The sequence below is a fragment of the Artemia franciscana genome, chromosome 16 (assembly GCF_032884065.1).
Source record: "Artemia franciscana chromosome 16, ASM3288406v1, whole genome shotgun sequence".
Classification (NCBI taxonomy): domain Eukaryota; kingdom Metazoa; phylum Arthropoda; class Branchiopoda; order Anostraca; family Artemiidae; genus Artemia; species Artemia franciscana.
Genome location: NC_088878.1, coordinates 8,051,898 through 8,074,878, shown reverse-complemented (window position 1 = coordinate 8,074,878; position 22,981 = coordinate 8,051,898). Strand labels below are relative to the sequence as shown.

General features: G+C 33.6%; 2 protein-coding genes across 11 annotated transcripts in view; both read right to left on the bottom strand.

The window, feature by feature from the left end:
* Positions 1-2,953: 2,953 nt before the first annotated feature.
* LOC136037042 (uncharacterized) lies at positions 2,954-3,346 on the bottom strand. The gene has a single exon (XM_065719458.1). It carries the CDS (start codon positions 3,344-3,346, stop codon positions 2,954-2,956), a length of 393 nt encoding a protein of 130 aa, XP_065575530.1.
* Positions 3,347-3,832: 486 nt separating this feature from the next.
* LOC136037005 (zinc finger protein 583-like) overlaps positions 3,833-22,981 on the bottom strand; it is a 32,575-nt gene continuing 13,426 nt past the window's right edge. For 5 of the 10 annotated variants that reach the window (XM_065719411.1, XM_065719409.1, XM_065719408.1 and 2 more), the window contains 5 exons: positions 21,962-22,128; positions 18,514-18,675; positions 17,432-17,593; positions 11,966-12,127; positions 3,833-6,080 (listed from right to left, as the gene is read on the bottom strand). In XM_065719411.1, coding sequence (XP_065575483.1) covers positions 5,041-6,080; positions 11,966-12,127; positions 17,432-17,593; positions 18,514-18,675; positions 21,962-22,115 — 1,680 coding nt within the window. In that variant the 5' untranslated portion in view covers positions 22,116-22,128 and the 3' untranslated portion in view covers positions 3,833-5,040. Of the gene's footprint in view, positions 6,081-8,757; positions 8,941-11,965; positions 12,128-17,431; positions 17,594-18,513; positions 18,676-21,961; positions 22,129-22,981 lie in introns of those variants that run through there. The other 5 variants (XM_065719417.1, XM_065719414.1, XM_065719413.1 and 2 more) reach the window with 5 other exon arrangements.

The window sequence follows — 22,981 nt, the reverse complement described above, 5'->3', positions numbered from 1 at the left end:
AACTAGCAAAACCGGAACCGACAGACAGACCGGCAGACCGACAGAATTTACGATCGCTATATGTCACTTGGTAGATACCAAGTGCCATAAAAATATAATTACTAGGCCTTTGATAGCCGCCCTTTTGCAGAGTCACTACCTTGTTTGAAGAAAACTCTATTGTAATCTCATTAACCAAATCAAGAAGTGTGCTTAATTCTAAATGAGAAGTCTAAACATTTCCTGGCCATCTTGAAATACATTCTAATTGCTTAAATGACAAAATAAGGTACAGGTACTTTCATTTACATCCATTCATTAAACCAGAATAGATGTTCCTGTGAATGTTTGAATTTCATGAATGTCGACATTCACCGGTGAATGTCTGAAATACCTTTTTTTTCTCCTTGCATTCAGTCAGCATTGCCAGTCAACATTTTTAATTTAATGCAAGGTTTGAAGATGACAGATTAGGTTACGTTAGCTTAGGTTTCAAACTCATTTCTAATACTTATAACCAAACCTTAACTTTTACCATCATAGATCGCATATGACTCAAAAAGCTGACTCGCCAAGCTAATTGAATCCAAGCAGAGAAAAAGGAATCTTGGACATTCACTGGTGAATGTCAACCTTTTCTAGATTTTGGCCAGTCACGGTAACATATTCTTCATATTTGCTTATTCAATATGTAGTTCCGACCGTCCGCTTAGTCAAGTTACCAAGTAGAAAGATATAACTACTAGGCCTAGAAAATATAGTAACCACTAGATATGACTAGTAGGACAATAATAGACACTCTTTTGTGGACCACTACCTTGTCTGAGCCCAACCCCATTGTAGTCGAATAGATCAAATAAGGAAGTGCTAATAATTCTAAACGAGACGTCAAATCATTCCCCGGTAATCTGGAAATATATTCTAATAGTCAAAATGATTAATTGTTACGACTAATGTCTCTTGTATTCCTTTATCCAACCTAAATATACCTCTAATCTATCTTGCTCTATATTTTTAGCAGAGGAGGGAACAATTCAGCTGGCCTTAGAAGTGTTGGATAATTATATCCAGAACAAAGCTCCATTATTCTTAAATATCATCTTGTCCATTTTAATCTAAAAGTGTGCCCATCATTCATTACTGGCTTCCAACAGGCAGGTATATTTTATCATTTAGATATAAGTGAGATATCTTCAGATATGTTACTGAAAGTCAGATATCTTCTTCTAAATGGTGCTTTTTAAGCTGGAGGCAATATCACTTTCCTCTCTGCCATAAATCAAAGCCTGTTTGAACCTTTTCGGGAGGTTTACATTAAGAGGAAAATAGTTTCAGTGGTTGTTCTCCATGATTTTATGCTCGTATTTTCATGTATAAGTGCATGAACGGTAGGTCTGTCTTTTTTTCTAAGCATGTTCACACACGTGGATGAGATTTACTCCCATAGCACAAGGTTAATGAACAAACTTTATATATTAATAACTTGGGTGTGTCTAGGTCGATGTTTTCTCTTCTTTTTAGAGAGACTAAGTTTCGGAATTACTTTGATGGTAAAAAAAAGGGTAAAGGATACGGCATTAGACTTTACAGTCCGTACCGGCGGTGCTGATCTCCGTTTCTTGGCCCTTCAGCCAGGAAGTGCAATGGGGGGTTGGGGGCCAGCCATCTTGTGCTTTCGCATGCCCTTCCTGTGATGGGAACACCATACTTTGATGGGGATTTGAAGGCAGATGTGATTTATGTGAAGTTAAAAAGCCTCTTGAAATTATTTTTTTCAAATATGATTTTAATGATTACACTAATAGGATATATAATCGAAAAAACAAGCTGCTATTAAAATAATAATATTAGTATTTTTATTTGGACTGATGTGAGTTAAGGAAGAAGTCTAGTGTTGACTTGGTGGTAGCAGCGTATATGATGTTGTAGTTCTGTTTTGCTTTATTCTTTTAAACCCCTTCTGAGGTTGATATAATTTTTTTTTCTTTGCGGAATCGTTAGATTATCCCTCCTTCATATCATCCAGTGGCATATGAAGATGTGATTATGTTAAATTTTTGCTAACAATTGATACTAAATAATTAAAATAATGAATACAATCAAAATATTCATTTTTTTTAGTAAACGATTTGACAAACAGGATTTAGTCTAACTATATCTTTGGGCTATCAAATAAAAACATGCTACCTTAATGCAAATCATTTTCAGCAAAGCGGAGAGGACACTCTGGCCTTTGGGCAGGAGATGCCCAGCTCGTTAATTATGAGCTGCTCCTTTTAAATAAGCTGCTCATTAATTAAGCTCCTTTCTTATTCGTTAATACAAACGAATGAGCACATGTAACTTGTGCTCATCAAGGTTTGATTTCCTCATTCCCTGTCATTATAGTTCTTTTGAAGTATAACTTCTTATATCAGTTTTTCTGACAGTTCCAAGTTCCCCTATCGTTGATTTTTTTTCTTTTTTTTTAAGTTAAAATTAGAGTGGTTGTGATAGGGGGAATTTCAAATAGCCCTGACCCAAGACGGTATTACCAGCCCCAATAGCATCTAAAAACATGTTTCTGAAGTACGGCAATTTTATATCAGAGTATCGTATCTTCAGAACTTGTCCTAGACGACTAATAGATCTAACATTAGCTTTATAGAACCCCCTCGCCCTTTACTTGTATAATCGATTGGTAATGCTCTTAGTAAGCCTCCTGCAGCTCTATACTTACTTACTTGTACTTGGGTCACGTTCGAGCCTTGTCCAGGCCCATCGTGGCATCCAGAATTTGTCGACATGCGTCTCTCCATTGCTCTCTTTCAAGTGCGATTGGCTCGATCAACTGGATCCATTGTCTATTCCATCGGTGCCCGTGCTTCTTGAAACCTCCCATTGGCTCGAGATCGGCTCTAACTGTTGATAACCATGTCTTTTTTTGTCCTCCAGGCTTCTTCTTCCAGTGCGCAAGGGGTTGGCATTTCAAGCACTATTTGCTTGAGATTTGATTTCGTAACCAGAGGCACTTCCGAAGCTGTATGAATGCTGCCCAGGCTGCGGAGATGCGACTTTGTATTTCGCTTAGAGCTTCGCCCTTGGGATTTATTAGGGGGCCTAGATGTTTGAAATTCTGGACGTCCTCGATTGGAATGCCATTCAATGTGATTGGAGTTTCATCTAGCCCAGAGGTGCGCATCGATTTTGTTTTCGATTGGCTGATCCTTAGTCCAGTAGCATGGGATCTAGCAGCAATGTCGTCTATCATGAGCTGTGCTTCTATTATCGACTCAGCCAAGATATCCACATCATCGGCGTAATCAAGGTCTGTTATTGATAGTGCTGGACTGATTGTCACACCTTTGTATTTGTCAAGAGTTTTCATGATCTGGTCAATGACAAAGTTAAATAAAATAGGCGATAAGGCACAACCTTATCGCCTGCAGCTCTATAAATTCAACCTGTAAATAGCTCTGTTACTTCAGGCAGAAGTCTTTTTTCACTGCTTGAGATTTTGATTTCTCCATGTGTAACTTCCTTTGCTGGGGGCTACTCCTTCTTCCGGTGCTTTTGATTTATGACTTGTGCTGGAATATGGTGTTGGTAATGGTAAGGATGGTCTCTAACAAATTTGAATAGTCTGTTCCAATTGGAGGACTGCTGGCCATAGGTGAACCGATAAACGATATAGCTTAGTTTTGTATAAAATATAGCATAAATTGGGAAGAAACACCGTAATACAAATCAGTATAATAGCTGTTATCAATTTTTTTTTGTAGGGCAACATAAGAAGACTAATTAAACTGATGACACAAACTGCTAACGACGAAGACAATATTTAGACTAGGCATAAAGGACAAAATGAAACTCCTGGACAAAAATAGCATTTAATGCAGAAATGTATACTTTAATGATTGAACACTAAAAAGACACTGCAGAAAACAAAACACACCAGCAAAAAACACAAAACCAGGATATTTCAGGATTTTAGTGGGATTTTCAGGATCTTAAATTACGCAAAAAAAACTCACTTATAATAGACTTCTATTTACAAACGAAAAAGATAATAGAAGATACTTATTCTCCCTCCCATTCACTATCTTATACAGTGGCGTAAATGCATCAAAATATTAGAGTGGGGGGAAGTTGGAACCAATTTCCCCAAATCAAGTTTAAAAATGAAAACTAAAAAACGAGCCAAATAGTCCCATAAAGGTAGATATAGTATAGAAAACGGACCCATTTCTATGGATGCTTGAATTATAGTCTAAAAAATAGTCGAATAAGAAGAGGCACTATACACACTTACTGTTTACACAGTTTTGTACATCAAAGAGGTTAGTTTATTCACCCCCTACTTTTATAATCGATTGGCAATGCTCATAGTAAGCCTCCTACAGTTCTGTAAATTCAACCGGTAACTTTTTCTGTAACTTCAGGCAGAAGTCTTCTTTCACTGCTTGAGATTTTGATTTCTCCATGCTTAAATCACTTTGCTGGAGGTTGTTCCACCTTCAGGTCCTTTTAATTGATGGTTAACCTTTTGTTGATTTGTGCTGGAATATGGTGTTGACAATGGTAAGGATGATCTCTAATGAAATTGAACAGTCTGTTCCAATTGGAAGACTGTTGGCCATAGGTGAACCGACAAACGATATAGCTTAAATTTGTATCTGCTGGATCAACACGAGAATTCCATTCATCGGTGAAAATCAGGAGGTTCCGTTTGGGGCATTTCTGCCATGTAATATGCAGGTCAATGTAATAGCAGTGATTGATTTTTTTTTCCGTAGGGCAACATGAGAAGACTAATTAAACTAATGAGACTAACTACCAACGACGAAGACAATGTTTAGACTAGGCCTAAGTATAAAAGACAAAATGAAATTCCTGGACAAAAATGGCAGCTGCTGCAGAAAGCAAAACTTTTATAATTCGACACTAAAAAAATACAGCAAAAAAAAAACACAAACAATGATATTTCAGAATTTTAGAGCGCTAAATAAAAAAAAAAAAAAAATAAAGGACTTTTTACTGAATCCAATACTAAAGACAAATAATGCTCCAAAAACATGGTTGTCAAAACTGAGGCTCAGTCAGCATCCTTTTACACACAGGACTTTTTCTTTGATGCAACTTCAAACTCTCCATTCCCGAGAATTTTTTCCCACAAATTTCACACCCATAGGGGGTGTTCACACCCATTTCCCTCGAGTGAATTCTTTGATGGGATTTCAAATTATTCGTACGGAAAAATTTTTTCTCACAAATTTTACACTCATATGGCTTTTCCCCAGAGTGAATTCTTTCATGCGATTTCAAATTACTTATCAGAGAGAATTTTTTCTCACAAATTTTACACTCATAGGGCTTTTCCCCTGAGTGAATTCTTCCATGCGATTTCAAACTACTCGCCAGGGAGAATTTTTTTTCACAAATTTTACACTCATATGGCTTTTCCCCAGAGTGAATTCTTTCATGCGATTTCAAATTACTTATCAGAGAGAATTTTTTCTCACAAGTTTTACACTCATAGGGCTTTTCCCCTGAGTGAATTCTTCCATGCGATTTCAAACTACTCGCCACGGAGAATTTTTTTTCACATATTTTACACTCATATGGCTTTTCCCTAGAGTGAATTCTTTCATGCGATTTCAAATGACTTATCAGAGAAAATTTTTTCTCACAAGTTTTACACTCATAGGGCTTTTCCCCTGAGTGAATTCTTCCATGCGATTTCAAACTACTCGCCACGGAGAATTTTTTTTCACATATTTTACACTCATATGGCTTTTCCCCAGAGTGAATTCTTTCATGCGATTTCAAATGACATATCTGAGAGAATTTTTTCTCACAAATTTTACACTCATAGGGCTTTGCTCCCGAGTGAATTCTTTCATGTTTATTCAAATTACTCTTCTCAGTGAATTTTTTCTCACAAACAGGACACTCATATTGTTTTCCCTCACACAGGTTTCCTGTTTTACGATTATCTTCTAAATTACTGTTCCTTTCCAAAGTGGGTTGATAAACTGAGTGCTTTTCTAATTGATAGTCAATACTGCTTGATGTAAATTCTGAAAATCCATACTTGTAATCAAAAATTGGAATTTTTACATCTAGAATAGAGAGATAATTAAAGTTCAAAAGTACAAACACTTGCATATTACACCAAGATGACCGAAAAAAACAACAATTAAAACTTTACTATTCTGTAAATTTAATTAGATAAGTAATACCAAATTAAGTTACTATGTGAAACAAGCACAAACTTTTTTTTAATTTTTAATCTTAAAGATTACTCTTATTGACGTTTCTGTACTAGGAGTGTAATTTCGAACTAAAAAATGCTCATGACCTAAAATTGATGCTTAGGAAACAGGAATAATCCTTTTATTTTACACAGGCATAGAATAAAACTTTAAAATTAGAATATTCGACTAGCAGTGGCTCCTAATGAATACAAAACTTACAGAGCATCAATCTAAGAGTGGTCTACTTAGCTTATGCTGACGACTTGCTTCTTATTAGCCGAACTGAGACCGGTTTAGCGCGTTCTGTCCGATCAGAGACCGGTTTAGATGCATTTCTGAAGAAATGCATTTCCGGTCTTAGATGCGTTCTGATGCATTTACAAGAATTGGATTATTGCTAAATGTAGATAAATGTGAATTTCTTATATTTAATGGGGTTAGTTTGTCTCATCCTTTGGATTGCATTTCCTTTTCCGTACCACAAGTTACTTCTTTTCGATGGCTTGGGATTTCTGTTTACAATTCTTTAAGTTCTTTTCGTTTTCAGATGATTAGGGATATTCAATTTAAGCTTAAACTGGGGTATTCTAAAATTGTTGGAAATCGTGGACATTTCCGGCGACAAGCACTTACAAAGCTGTACTCGAGTTTCTGCGACCATTCTGCGTTATTTTGTGCTGGATTTTTTATGCTTTCGAATAAAGGTGACGTAAAGAGGGTCAAGACGGATTACTATCGGTATTTAAAGTTCCTACTTTATTTACCACGATCATTTCGGAACCGAAGGTTAATTAGTAAATATCAAGCAACGGATATTGTTCTTTCAGTGGAAAAACTAAGTTCAAATCTAATTGATGAAGCGCCAATCTGTGTTGGTCCTAACAATCATCTCATCCGCCTCTTTTGCTAAATTGTTATATTTTTTTTCTTATATTTGTGTTATTTTTTTTTGTGTTCTTTGTGTTATTTGTAGTTCTTTGTTTTTTCTGCTTGTACTCCATTTTTTCCCTTTTGTAAGTGGGTAAGAAATAAATTATTATTATTATTATTATTATTCTACCTATCAAAAAATAAAATAAAATTTGGAGAAACTAGAAGAAGCCAGAGTAACCGCGACCACTTTTGTAGCAAAACGTTTACCATATTCATCAATATGTGTGATATGAAATTAACCTATAAAATATCCCATACACAAATTAACCGGACACCTATAAACAAAAGAATCTGCAATCACGACCTTCTGCAGCAAACTAATTCCATGATAGTTTGAAACTGAACTTTTTCAAATCGAATGATTAAGAAATTTTCCTTCAATTTTTCTTCATGATAAAGAAACCTCATCCGGATTAATCTAAGACTGAATATTGAAAAAATACAAAAATTCTCGAATCAACACTTTCTTTATTTTAGCAACAACTATAATATATGACAAAGTGTATTCATTTAACTTATTTATCAAGTAGATTTACTAGGAGATTTGCCCCTCTAATCCATAAGTCCGAAAGACTCGATTAAAGCAGAAGTCACAAGAACTTCAGTAGCCACGTAAGCAATTTTCCATAGCATAACATTAAGAATGATCTGCCACTCAGTTTATCTCGCTCATTTGAGCTTTTTAAGGTTAAACTTCCAGTTGTGGCAAAAATATCAGGATCAAGTAAATACCAGCAAATGTGATTAGGTACATCATATCTACACCTTTTTTTGATGAAGAACATGAAACTGAATATTTGAAAACAGGCGAATTGCTTAGGGGTCAAATCTCTGAAGTAGAATGAGGTTGAGGGAGAGGTAGACCCGCAGGCATATATTAAACTCGGTCCATGGCAAAACAGTTGCAGTCACGAGCCTTTGATAACAGCCAAGACTGGGTCCAGGTAAAGTGCAGTATGCCTTAAAACTCTCATTTTGAGAAAGTGAGTAGGAATAAGGAAGATGAAGGGAAGTTGAACAATATATTTTCCAATATAAAAAAAATCTGTTTATTAGGTTCTTATTGCTAACAAGAAACACTAGTTTCCAAATAAGAATTAAATAAACCCGATGTAATGGAACACAGAGAGCAATTACAGAAGACAGATAAAAATCCCCTCAACGTAAAGATTCATTGGGTAGTATTAAGCTGTTGGAAAATTTGAATTTTCTGAATATTTATTCTGAAAATTATCAATTATTTGAAAATAAATGAAACTATTAAAAATATTCATCTTTCAAAGTTTTTAATTCTAATAAAATTTCTGAGCCTGAAGTTTGGGAGCCACGTCATTGACAAACAACTATACTTACTTAATTATAGTTGTAGCAGGCCTCACGCATATCAACTCTCCCTGGTGTCCATTAGCTTCATCACTATGTAAAGACAAGCGGCTGGGTCATTCGAGACCGACTCGATCAATTCGAGCAAGGATTTATCCCATCTTCGTCTTTACTTCTTGAAGCCATCTAGTGGGTCTAGGTCTGCCTTGATGCAGGCAATGCATGTTTTCTTCTGTCCTCCAGATCGCTTTTCACCCTAGAAGAGGCGTACATCAGAGGGCTATATTGACGAAGGTGTGCAGTGGACGGCGAAGTATATGACTGAACCATCAGAATCCAATTTGTTTGATTATAGCGGCTAAATCATAACGTTGAAGGCAAATTTGTGGAGTTCATCATTACTGGCTCGATCAAGGAGTTTGATGCAAATGATTCTCCTTAAACAGGAATGGTCGAATGCGTCTAGGGCCTAATAAACCAATTTAATTAAGTGCATGGTTTCACGACTTCTACCTGTGTTTCCTTTGAGAAAGGATTTTACAGATTTTAATTGCAGCTGATCCTGCAAATCTATATATATAAAAATAAGTTGTCTGTGTGTGGATCTGTGGATGGATCAGGTGACGTCACCTGAAAAAACTGGATCAGGTGACGTAAAAACTGAAAAAACTAAAAAAAGGCAAAAACTACAAAAAAAAACTAAAAACTAATAAAAAAAATAAAAAAGCTAAAAAACTAAAAAAACTAAAAAAAGGCAAAAACTACAAAAAAAAACTAAAAACTAATAAAAAAGCTAAAAAACTAAAAAAACTAAAAAAAGGCAAAAACTACAAAAAAAACTAAAAACTAATAAAAAAAATAAAAAAGCTAAAAAACTAAAAAGCTAAAAAACTAAAAAAACTAAAAAAACTAAAAAAAAGGTAAAAAACTAAAAAAACTAAAAACTAAAAAAAAACTAAAAAAAGGGAAAAAAACTGAAAAATAAGCTAAAATAAAGGTAAAAACCAATAAAAAACTAAAAAAAAACTGAAAAAACTAAAAAAAGGCAAAAACTACAAAAAAAACTAAAAACTAATAAAAAAAGTAAAAAAGCTAAAAAACTAAAAAAACTAAAAAAACTAAAAAAACTAAAAAAAGGTAAAAAACTAAAAAAAATAAAAAATAAAAAAAAACTAAAAAAAAGGAAAAAACTGAAAAATAAGCTAAAATAAAGGTAAAAACCAATAAAAAACTAAAAAGAAAAAAAGGAAAAAACTAAAAAAAATTTTCATCTAAAAAACTAAAAAAAACTAAAAAAGGTAAAAACTAAAAGAACTAAAAAAGAAAAAAATAAATGACGACACTCAAAGAGAAAGCGACCAGGACAAAAGGAATGTTCGATTAGCAATCAACAAAGCACCGGGACACAGGGAGTATAAATGACGACCAGGACATAAGTAAAAAAAAAAACTAACAAAACTAAAAAGAAGGTAAAAACTACAAAAAAAACTAAAAAGAAAAAAAAACTAAAAACTAATAAAAAAACTAAAAAATCTAAAAATCTAAATAAACTAAAAAAGAAAAAAAAAGGAAAAAAATAAAGGAGAAAAACAAAACTAAAAAACGAATGTATATACAGACCGGTACACCGGGATACAAATGACGACCGGGACACAGGGAATATAAATGACGACCGGGACACAGGGACACAACTACAACGGGGACACCGGGGGAAACAGGGGGATATAAATGACGACCGGGACACCGGGACAGGGAATGGTCGATTAGCAATCACCATCAACAAAGCTCAAGGGCAATCATTAGAATCATGAGGTATAGATCTGAATACAGATTGTTTTTCCATGGACCATTATATGTTGCATGTTCAAGAGTCGGTAAACCTGACAATCTATTTATATGCAAAGACAATGGGACAGCAAAGAATGTTGTATATTCGCAAGTTTTACGTAGTTAAAACCATATATATATATATATATATATATATATATATATATATATATATATATATATATATATATATATATATATATATATATATATTCACAGGTGGGACATAGGGACACAACTACAATGGCGCGTAACTATTATGGCGCGTAACGACTTACGCGCGCGGGGGGGCTTGGGGGGGCGCGAAGCGCCCCCACCAACTAGGTGTTGGGGTGGCGCGAAGCGCCACCCCAACAGCTAGTATTATAATAAATAACAAAGAGAAGTTTTAACTATGATCAATACTCAGGATAACCTACATTGTAAGATTGCAGGTATATAAATGCTTACAGCAATAACTTCTTTTTGTTTCCTAGAAACTAACATACAAAAAAGGTAAAATAAAATGAGAAAAAAAGGATAAAAGTACGAAATAGGCGTAGAAACAGAAATAAGCTAAGAAAAAAACACCCCTATTAAGAGGTAGAACATTACACTTTTTTAAGAATCTGAGGCGTCAAACTTATTTGATAACGCATTCAAAAGAAATTTTGCAACATCTTATCATACTAAACATACTTTCATAAAGCCAGGATAGGACCATAAAGCATGGGTTCATAAAGCCAGGATGGGATACCAGGATGGGAACAGTCCCTAATTTACTCAAGCAGGTAAATAATCAAAGAAACAATCTGGATTCTTCTCCCCACTTCTCCCCTTCTCCCCACTCTGCTGAAATTATATTCCTTTCTGGATTCTTGATTATATTCCTTTCTGGATTCTAAATCTGGATTCTTCTCCCCTTCTCCCCACTCTGCTGAAATTATATTCCTTTCTGGATTCTTGATTATATTCCTTTCTGGATTCTAAATCTGGATTCTTCTCCCCTTCTCCCCACTCTGCTGAAATTATATTCCTTTCTGGATTCTTGATTATATTCCTTTCTGGATTCTAAATCTGGATTCTTCTCCCCTTCTCCCCACTCTGCTGAAATTATATTCCTTTCTGGATTCTTGATTATATTCCTTTCTGGATTCTAAATCTGGATTCTTCTCCCCACTTCTCCCCTTCTCCCCACTCTGCTGAAATTATATTCCTTGGGGAGAAGGGAAGAATCCATTCTCCCCACTCTGCTGAAAAAAAAACTTTCCCCCTTTTTTTGTAAAAAAAAGCAGTTAAGATTTTAAAATAAACTTCGAGACTTCACACTCTTCCATCCTAGAATGAAATAAAACATACCTCAACCATTACGAAAAAAGAGATTGAACTTAGTATAATATCTAATGGGAAGGGGAACAGAGGAGTTGAAGAGCGAGATGCCCCCCGTTTCCTTTTAAGCTGCATTTGGTATGCAGCTTAAAAGGTGTAGTTGGTACACTTTATTTTTTTTTTTTCAACTAATGTTAATTCTAACCGAAATTCCGAGAAAAGGTAACGATAAAAAAAAACAATTTTTACTTTTGTGATTAATAAAAACAACAACAATGCATAGAAGTTACCAAATCAAGAAAAAGAAAATAATCACAAAAGATTAATAAAAGGGGAATATTATTGCTCTTAAATAATACCTTCATTTTGGCAATCAGATAGACTAGTCCCAGGAAAGTCAATGTCGAGCTTTAATTGTGTAAAAACTGCTGCTGAATTATATTCCTGTTTAACTGGCATCTCAGAGTATTTAAGATCGTTAAGTTCATCCTTATTCGCTGACGTTTCACCTTCTTCTAATTCTGAAAAAAAAAATCAGAGAAAATATAAATGAGATTGTTATATTATTAGCTGTTCCACACATATTGCTATACAGCATTTTGATAACTTCTATTCAAATAATATATTTGGATTTAAAACACTTCAGCTTCTCCGTCAGCGCTACCTGAAAGTTTCAACTTAATATCTTAAGCCGTTATCGATATATATAATATCTCATGATCTAGTGCAATAGCTCCATCATCATTGCCTTAAGGCTTCAAATTAATACCCTTAGCTATTTCTGAGAAGTTGCAGTTACACCAATTTGACAACTTGGATACACATGCTTTTTTTTAATTAGTACACCATTCCTTAAAAGTTTCAACTTAAAACCCTTAGCGGGCTAAGTTTTTTGGCTAGCTCAACATCCTTCTTAAAATTAAGCAAAAGTTTTAACTTGATGCCCATAGCCTCTCTTGAAATATAGCTGATACACATTTTGACAACACTGAGCGTCTTTCAAATTAGCAATAGTGATTTTAAACAAATCTGTGTGGCAGGTTTTATTAATTTATTTTACAATCTTTCTCAATCACATGATGAACAACTCATGTCGCTCGTATTGAATATTTAGCAAAAAAAAAAATAAAAAATTAGACATTTTATTTAGCCGTCAAGCAGTGGACACTTAGAGGTGTTATTTATGTGAGAAATGTTTTACATATTGTACCCTGTATGACGATGTTGCCGATATTTGCAGTTTTGGGATCCACCATCCTTTCGAATAAAGTATAAATAAACTTTGATATGGACCGTTTCCGTGGAATTGAAATTGAAATTAGATGCCATTTTAAGCCCCATAATTGGCAGTGACGGTGACCTTCCAAGTGTAAAAGACTACCCACTGCTCTTGGCCAATGTAAATTTCCTCTAAGCATACTAAATTTAAATTCTCAAGGTTTACATTTAAATGCTCAAGGTTTACTATGTGCTCAAAACAAACTCCTATACTAACAACTATACTCCTATGTTCACATCAAACTACTATAGATGATTTTGGATTTTCCTCTCGAATTGTCAATGAAGTAGCATCCAATATTTCTTCTCTCCTTGCATATGTTTTTAAATAATCTTTGGTTAATGGAATTTCCCCTGATTTAATTGAAAAGGGAAATGTTGTTGGGGGGTGTCAAACTAACCTAACAGCAACCATGTAGATCATACTATTCAATTATACTGAATTTGTTACTGCTAGTTTATTACTTCAACTATGTGTATTAGCATTATAATGAAATTTTCGGGAGATTTTCAGTTTCAGAATACTAACAGATGAATCCAACAAACCGGACTGAAATAATAATAACGTTTACCGACTTCTTAAGGGCTTTCGGCTCTGAACAAAGAGAATTCCTGTGGATAATACTACGCTACAGCCTCCCAGTCGAAACTAATAGAATTATTGTTTCTAATAACAGCCTCTATATTACTAAATTACAGCCTCTCGGTCAAAATTATTAGAATTATTGGTTATTAATATAATGATCAATGGTCCGCTGTAACAACAGGCGACAGAGGCCTGATGGAATGGTTCCAGGTCCATTCCTGAGTACAACAATAGTGCATCATCTCTCCTGCGCTCCTCCCGATTCTTATTGATTACATACTTTGGTCATGTCACTTTGTTGGAAGGGGTCAATTGAATGATGTATGAACGATTGTATGAACATACAATATTTAATGGTGATTTGCTGACGATAATCTGGTCCTTTGTTATGAAAGGGAAAACTTACAGCAGCGTCTTTCCTTGAAATTTGCAGTTGCATGTCTTGATAGTGTTTATACAGCGCAAGAATTTTGTCCCACTCTGAGGCAGAGCAGGGAAACCTTATTGGTGCAGTCCAGAAGAATTTCGTCAAGCATTAAGAAGAACCTAAAGGATTTTATCAACTATTGTAAAGGATAACACAGTTAAAGGATAACTGTGTACAACACAGGATAAAGGATAACTATTGTATTGTTAAAGGATAACATCACTATTGTAGGCTCAGTTGATGTCGCCACGATGACAAAGATGTTAACAGACACAGCTGTGCATGTGTTTACCCATTTGCGTTCATCCACAAGGAGAGGAGATTATTTTCAAGGAAAACTAAAACGTTTTCAGGGCATTTTGTTCCCCCAATTTCCGGGTGTTTTCCATGACTGAAATATTGGTCTTTCATTTTCCAGGTTTTCCAGGACAACACGGGAACTCTGTTTTAAATCACTTATCAATTTATTACACCGCATATGCAATTCCTGTCCAAAAAACAATATATTCCCAGTATTTGTTGGAAAAGTAAGTTATACGTTGGGCTAGAACCTATAGCCCTGTTCAAAAAATGTGAATAAATACACACAAAGTTTTGCTGAATAGCATAAAATGAAACAAAATTCTTTAAATATTGTCTTTTTTTCACGTTAGTCCCCTGGTAAGATAGCTTGACCCTGGTCTTCATAAAGACAAAAAGCAACAAAAATAAATCCCATAGTACATTCTACCTTAATTTTGGAATATAGTTAAAATAATCCAGAATCCTTTTTTTTCTTCATTATTTTAATTTGACTCACTTTCCCTTTGGCTGCCCAACTTTACATATGGAGATAATTTTTCAGTGAAAATTGTCTGACAAGAATTTTCCAGGAGGGAAGGGGGGTAATTTTCCGTGAGGGGTAATGCGTCAGAAACTGTTTGTATGCCTAAAATTCACCTCAGTGAGAGAAGCCTGGTCCCTGGACTTTCTATAAGATTGTCCACCGCAAACTGATTTCATGGTAGCTTGAAACTAAACTTTTTCAAAACAAATTATTAAGAAACAAAAACTTAGTTCAGGTGTGTTCATTACTTTTTCCTTTGCTGCTTATATCTTGCCTCTAACCAAAAGCTGCAAAATAGTTAAACTTCAATATTATTACAAAAAGAGGTGGCAACTCAAACTGTTTAGCATTTACTGCCTAATAAATTGCAGATTATTACTAACTAAAATGTTTTCAAACCTTCTAAAAATCGGAAGAATGAGCAGTTATTTTAAAAATCTTACCATTTGTGTACATGAAGAAAAAAAAAAGCAATTATCATATGAATTGGGTAACTTTTTTTAAAATTCTATTCTTGTTTATAATTTCAAGAAATCGTAACTCTGATTTATTTTTTTTTGCTCATATATTATATTACTCTCTTTATTTATGTATAATACAGAGAACTACACATAAATGTGTTATTATCGTTACTTACCGATATAGAAATGTCCATTTTAAGTCTGTTTTTATATTTGTTAATGTATATAATCAAAATGATATAATCGAATATTTTTATGGTATTTCTAATATTATTATTATAAACGTTATTTTATTATATACTAATTTTATTAAGCTTTTAAAATTAATTCAAAATACAAAAATATTCCATCAGCCTATTGTTCCTGATTTTTCTTATTTATCATTAATCAATTACCAAAATACGTACCGCAAAGAACCTTTGGAACAAGGCTCCCAGTAAATCTTCGACTATCTACAGTTCCCTGGTGTGTTAGATATATTTGTATTATCTTCATTATTTCACATTTGTACTTTAAACTAAGTTTTTAAGCCTGAGGTATGGGAGCCACGTTATTGACAAGCAACTATAATACATTTACCGTAAAATACTTTCTAATATGAAGTTTATTAAATGGTGTGACCGCCTAAATTTCTATGATTCTTATCGATATCCTAAGAAAAAACCGTAAATTATATCTTTTTGTTATTGGACCTTTAACTTTTCCCTTGGCTTTTATCATTATGAATAACATAACTCCAAACATTTGTTTTCAACAGAGGCTGATGCAGTATGAGGTACTTGGCTAACATCCTTATACACTCTAATGTCTTTATTTATAGCTATTTCATCGCTTGGAGCTTTTATTAAATGTTGAACGTCAATTTTGCCCCGGCTTGTCTTTTGTCTTTATGAAATACATATCACCAAAACTTTATTTTTTTTTAAAAACAAAGGCATGGCAACTAACTATCATTTTCAAACTATCATTTTCAATTTTGGCACGTTTTGATTCTCACTGTTCCTTATCTTCTAACTCTATTTTTCTTTCTTCTTCATTTTGGATTTTCATTACTTCAGGAAATTTTCCAATGCCCTTTGCTTTAGCTGCCCTTATTGGTCTAGTTTTATAGGATTGTCCAGGTAATCGATTTGTTTCTTGTTCAGGTGGTAGGACTCTTTTTTCTTCCAACGAATAATCATTTACAACACTTGTGAATTTTTATCTTTTGGGTCTACCTCTACATAAGTTTTTAATACTAATATATCTTTTCATACTTATAATTTTCAAAGATATCTGATTATTGAAGCAAGTCCTATTTCTAACACCGATTTCTTCTAAGCTTCATACTTTCAGTTTTCTTTTTTCGGGTTTTTGAACTGTTGCAATCCCTTGTTAAAATATATACATATATTTTTGCAATTACCAGTTTGTCGCTCTTTAAACAAATTAATGTCTTTTCAAACTACAGTCTTTTCCTACAAGACATTTGATTATTAAAGCAAGTCTGATTTCTACTAACTTTCAAACTTTTGAATTTCTTTTTAATGTTTTTGAATTGCTGTGATCCCTTGTTAAAATATACACAAATATTTTTGGCCTTTAAGAACTTTAATGTAATCTTCTCAATGCATGAAAATCTTCAATTTTTCCACATAAGTCTAACAAGTCTGACAACGTCATTGCAACACTGATGTATAAAAAATGACGTCACTCAAATTTTTTTTCAAAAACTAGGGCTCTTAAAGAATTTTTTCAAACTTTTGACCGACCTAGACCGTTTTTGATGGCAAAATATTCCAGAATGCAAATTTTGCCGAAAAATGTGGAGCCGTTGTCGAGAAAAAATAAATAAATACACAAATCAAGCAATTACAACTATGGCTGGGTGACATGCAGATAATATAATCGTATCAGGATGTATTTTGAAATAGATATAATGTTGTATCTAGACCATTACATAGGTATTATAATTGTGTAAAGAGTTATTGCCTTTAACAATTCTTACGTAGTTTTCTCTACTTACAATGCAAAAAAACTAACACAGAAATTATTTTCTTCTTTGGTTCTTACCACTGCTATTTTACAATGCTATATCGGTTTAAAATTTCAATCCCTCACAGCCAAGGTGTGTTTACAATCAGTCCCAAACGTAAAAAAAATAACTTTTTATTAATGAACAATGGACAGAAGTAAACAAATTAAAAAAGACAATAAACTATCACAAAAGAAATGTAAAATCTGAATGGTATTGCTCTCAAATAATACCTTTATTTCGGCCATCATATAGACTAGTCCCAGGAAATTCAAGGTCAAGCTTCAATTGTGTCAAATTTGATGGTAAATTAAATTCCTGTTTAACTTGCAACTCAGAATATTTTAAATGGTTATGTTCTTCATCATTTGCTGGCATTTTACCTTCTTCTAATTCTAAAAGAAATAGTCGAAAATATAAAGGATAATGTAATACTATTAGCTGTTCCTGGCATATTGCAGATACATCATTTTGTTAACATCTATTTACATAGTACCTTTTGATACATAATAGTTCAGTATCCCTCTCAGCACCACAAGGAAGTTTCAATTTGATACCCCTAGTCGTCCTTGATATATTGTAGATGCACCAATTGATAACCTGGATACACACAGTATCTTCTGCTCTAATTCAACATACCCCTTATCATTCCAATAACGTTTAAAATTAATACCCTTAGCTGTTCTTTAGAGGTTGCAGATACACCAGTTTGATAACTTCGACACACATGTTTTGTTTTCATTTAGTTCGCCATTCCTTACAAGTTTTAACTTAAAACACTTAGCGGGTAAGAGTTCATTTTTTTTTTGGCTAGTGAAATACCATGAAAATAGTGCGACATAACAACCATTCCTTGATTGCACATTTGACCTCTCCCTATTAATGGTTGAGTGGTAAATAGCACGGTTACTTTGAAGTGTGTTTGCAATACCAGTACCGTCGTTTATCCTTTCAACAGAAACAGAGTGGGGCAATCTGGTCATTGCTTCAAAGGCTTCAGGTCTCTCCTCGATGCTCTTATACCATGAGATTGTTTGTTTTATTTTGTTCGCCATTCCTTACAAGGTTCGACTTAATATTTTTAGCGGCTAAGAGTTCTTTTTTTTAAAAAGAACTTAAAATTCACTGAAAATTTCAACTTGATGCCCTTAGCCCTTCTTGAGGTATAGCTCATACACATTGTGACAAATTTTTTTTTCATGAACAATGAACAGAGGTAAACAAATCAAGGGAAAATACACAAAAGATGAAAATCACAAAATGGAAAATCACAAAAGAAATACAAAAGATGAATAGTATTGCTTTCAAATAATACCTTTATTTTGGCCATCAGAACAGCTAGTTCCAGGAAAGTCAAGATCAAGCTTGAATTGTGTCAAAATGGCCAGAGAATTCAGTTCCTGTTTAACTGGCAACTCACAGTATTTGAAATGGTTAAGTTCTTCATCATTTTCTGGCGTTTCACATTCTTCTAATTCTAAAAAAAATGACAGAAAATATAAAGCATATAATTATACTATTAGCCGTTCTTGGCATATTGCAGATAAAGCATTTTGATAACTCTTATTCATATAGTACCATATAGTCATATAGCATCGTATAGTTTTCAAATAGTTATTCAAATGTAGTATTTGATACCATATATTACCAAATACCATATAGTATCCAAATGAAAAATTTGACAACCTGGCAGCATACACTACCTTTTGATTTATCCTGCTGCTTACCCATGCATAACTTATATATCTCATAGAACCTTATAGAGCAAAAATATCATTGCTGTCTGGATTAGCTACAATAATGTTTATTCCCAGTAGGGGGATAAACACGGAATTCGAATTTCCAGTACTCTACCCTTTTTCGTCCAATATCAACCATATCCCCCCAGTCATTCTCAATAAGCTAAATCTCAAAGTCAAAATTTAAAGTTAGCTCGACTCACTCCGTGGATAATGTGACTAATCTATAAAATTTCGGTATACGATCTATAAAACGTCAATACGTCTTTTCATCTCCTTGGGTTCTAGTGTCGTTTCGAGAGCATACCAAAAACTTTCAACCTCATCCCACATGCCATTCCCAAGAAGTTAAATCCCTATGTCAAAATTACTAATTTTACTTTATTTTTTATTTTACAAATTACAAAGTTAAAAATAATGTCAAACTTTTAAGTTAACTCAACCTTGTCCAACATTCCATACAAAATACGCTCCCTACATTCGTCACGTATATCTTCTTTGATTTACTCGGATCGGATTTACTCGAGTTCTAATGTAATACTTTCCCAAGTGTATCTATCACTCCAAGATGTTCTCCAAATTCGGAAAGAATACAAGAAAAACTTGACAGCTTATAACACACTTCTTCATCCCCATCCAAAAAGAACTAACGTGCCAAATAAATCAATTCCTAAGGGGGCAATAATAACTAATAATAATGTCATAATGGATGCATTTGTTCTTACTTTGCATCCATAGGGAAATCGATTTCTTAAGTTTCCAGTCTTCCAGAAAAGATGTTTCTTTTCCTTTGGTTCAAACTATTTCTACAACTCATGGTGAAGGAACTCGTCCCCCTGACAAACATGTTCGATTCCTGAGTATTTATTGGATAAAAATCTTTCTTTTAAACATAATTTTGTTCTTGTTAAGCTCCCCAGGAACCTATGAGTTCTTCGGAAACTTCATCATCGTTTCCCCGGTTCAATGATAAAGAACCGCTTTCATTCTCTCATTCAACCTCATATGTACACCCAACAGTATTGTTATCAACATTCTCTTCTTTTACCTTCCTGGTTTTCAAAGCATATAACAGAGCAAATGAATTAGTATCTGAGGTGACAGGCTAGCTCAGCATTATTGTATTGGATAGTCAATCCACGTACATCTTTCTTTCCTCTTGTTTCTTTGTTATGTATTTTCATAGACTCCTCCCTAACTTCTTCAAACAATTATATTGTTCAAATCCTGAAATACAAAACGAAACTTGTGTTTCGTTTTCATCCATTGAAAATGACATGGATATTTTCATTCATAAAAATAAAACCACAAGATCAGATTTTAAACCAGTTTTTGTTGTGGGTCCATGGAATTCTCCACCTATTAAAATACAGTTATATCCTTCTTATGGACAGTTGAAAAAGAGCTATCTGACCCCCTCCTATACCAAGAGATTTAGTTCTCCTCCCTCTTCTCTTTTTGTCCTCTATCTTTCCTTTTTAAATTTTTTTAATCCATTTATTTTTATTGGCATAGTATTTTTTTTCTTTTCCTTCTGCTTAACTTTAGAACTATTATTTAATGTACTGTTTGGTCTCCTACTCTCACAACCGACGAGCCTTTGTGGAGGGTCTAAAGCTTTGTAATATTTTCTCTTTTTTCTTTAAATAAATTGATTGATTGATATATTACCACCCCCTAACTCTAAGTATTGAAATTCAAATAATTTACAAGAGAATCACTCGTCAATAGTGAATGGCTTGGTTACAAGGGGGATAGTTGGGCTTTAGCGGTCATCTAGAGCAGCTGGATATAAGAGCTTACGTTTCGAATCTGTTAATTTTCGGTATTTTTTTAATATGTTTAGCACAAATAGAACAACAATATATTTATTATACTGAAAATGCAACTCTTGCCTAAAAAAAACAATATATTCTCAATATTTGCAGGAAAAGTATGTTAAACGTAGGGCTTGAACCTATAGCCCTGTACAAAAAAGTGGGTGCATAATTATAGAAGGTTTTGCTGAGGAAATGAAATGAAAATTCCTAAGAAAAAATGTCTTTTTTTTACACCAGGCAGTTTGGTGCCTTGGTATGATAGCTTAACTCTGGTTACCATAAAGACCAAAAAAGAATTACAAGCAACAAAAAATAAATCGCGTAGGATGTTCTACCTCAGTTTTGGAATACAGTTAAAACAATCCAGAATCCCTTTTTTCTTTATAATCTTCATTTACTTTCTTTATGAAGGAAAAGGGAAGTCTTGCTTTCCCTTTGGCTGTTCAACTTTACATGTGGAGAGTTTTTCATTGGAAATTGTCTGAAGAGAATTTTCCAGAATGGGGGGGGGGGGGGAAGTTCCATGGGTAAGCGAGTATGAATACGTCAGACACCAATTTATGCCTAACGTCCACATCACTGAGAGAAACTTTGCCTCCTGGAACTTTCTATACATATAACGGAAAATATTCACTGAAAATACAAATTCTGAAGATCGCCATGAGTACTACTACTATGTAGTATCAGACCAGCTTATAACAAAAAAAAAAAGAAAAAAAAAGTTTCTATTGTAATCAGTTTTGTTTGTCTAGTCACCAGCAATTACTGTAAATATTGCATGACTCTAATCAAAATTCGGAAACGCTTATATGCATGTGCTTAACGATTGATAACTTTCATTGCCAACCTACCAAGCCCCAGATGACAACAGAAATGTCACTGGTATTAGATATTAACATTGTAAAAAATAATTAACTCCTTAGGAGAACTAATTAAAAATGTATCACTCAATCATAAATATTTTACAATCATGTTAGTCAGTGCAATTGTTTGCTTTCTTTGATCCTGCTGTGTGCATCATTTACAAACCTCTTTTTACCCCATAATCGGTACAATAAAAATTGTAAGTCACCATAAAATATACCAATAACATCCAGCAAATTATGTAAAATACATAAAATGGGTAAAATTCTAATTTTACATGGATCCATAAAACGCCCAGTTTTATCATTTACAACACTAGTTTCAAAACAAATTGACATACCTTCATTATTGCCATTGATTATGTTAGTTTCATTTAAATCAGGATCTACCTTCAACTGAGTAGAAATAGAGAAGGGAAAGGTCTTACTAGCATCTTCAAACTTTGATGATAAAACTGAATTTGGGTCACGAAAACTAACATTCTCAGCTGCCATTTTTCTTCAAATTCTAAAATAAAAGAAAAACATGAATCACTTTGAGAAATTCTCTAAAATAACCTAATACATAATGAGACAACAACAAAAAGTCACAATTCCAGGATAAACGGTGTGAACATAAGCAAAATATGAAAACCAAGAATACTAAATAATAGTGCAATTCTTCGATATCTAGAGGCCTACCCCCCTCCCCCCCAAAAAAAGTTGTCGATTTAAAAAAATAATAATAAATAAATTGCAAATGGTTGCTTTAAAAAAATATTAAAAAAGAGTCCTTAATTTTACACCTTAATTTTTGAAAAATCCCCTTCTTTTATTTCAACATCCTTAAAAAAACTTTTGTTTCGACAAAATTACAGGGCACTTTACTTTTCTATTTGATAAAACATTGAATTATAGGACTACAGGGTCCTCCTGTAGCATAGAAATAAATTTTATAAAGAGTAAAACCTATTTAGATGCACCACCGTGTAGCTTAGCCAACAAGACTTGGGTCAAGTCAATTTGAGAAATTTAAGAAATGGAAAACAAGGCAAATACTACAACAATAAAAATAAACAGCATAGAAATAAATTTTATAAAGAGTAAAACCTATTTAGATGCACCACCGTGTAGCTTAGCCAACAAGACTTGGGTAAAGTCAATTTGCGAAATTTAAGAAATGGAAAACAAGGCAAATACTACAACAATAAAAATAAATAGCATAGAATAAATAGCAAGGCAATAAACAGCATAGAAATAAATTTTATAAAGAGTAAAACCTATTTAGATGCACCACCATGTAGCTTAGCCAACAAGACTTGGGTCAAGTCAATTTGAGAAATTTAAGAAATGGAAAACAAGGCAAATACTACAACAATAAT

What these genes read in the sequence shown, in the direction of transcription:
- LOC136037042 (XM_065719458.1), bottom strand. Translation starts at nt 3,346, where the DNA reads ATGAAAACTCTTGACAAATACAAAGGTGTGACAATCAGTCCAGCACTA.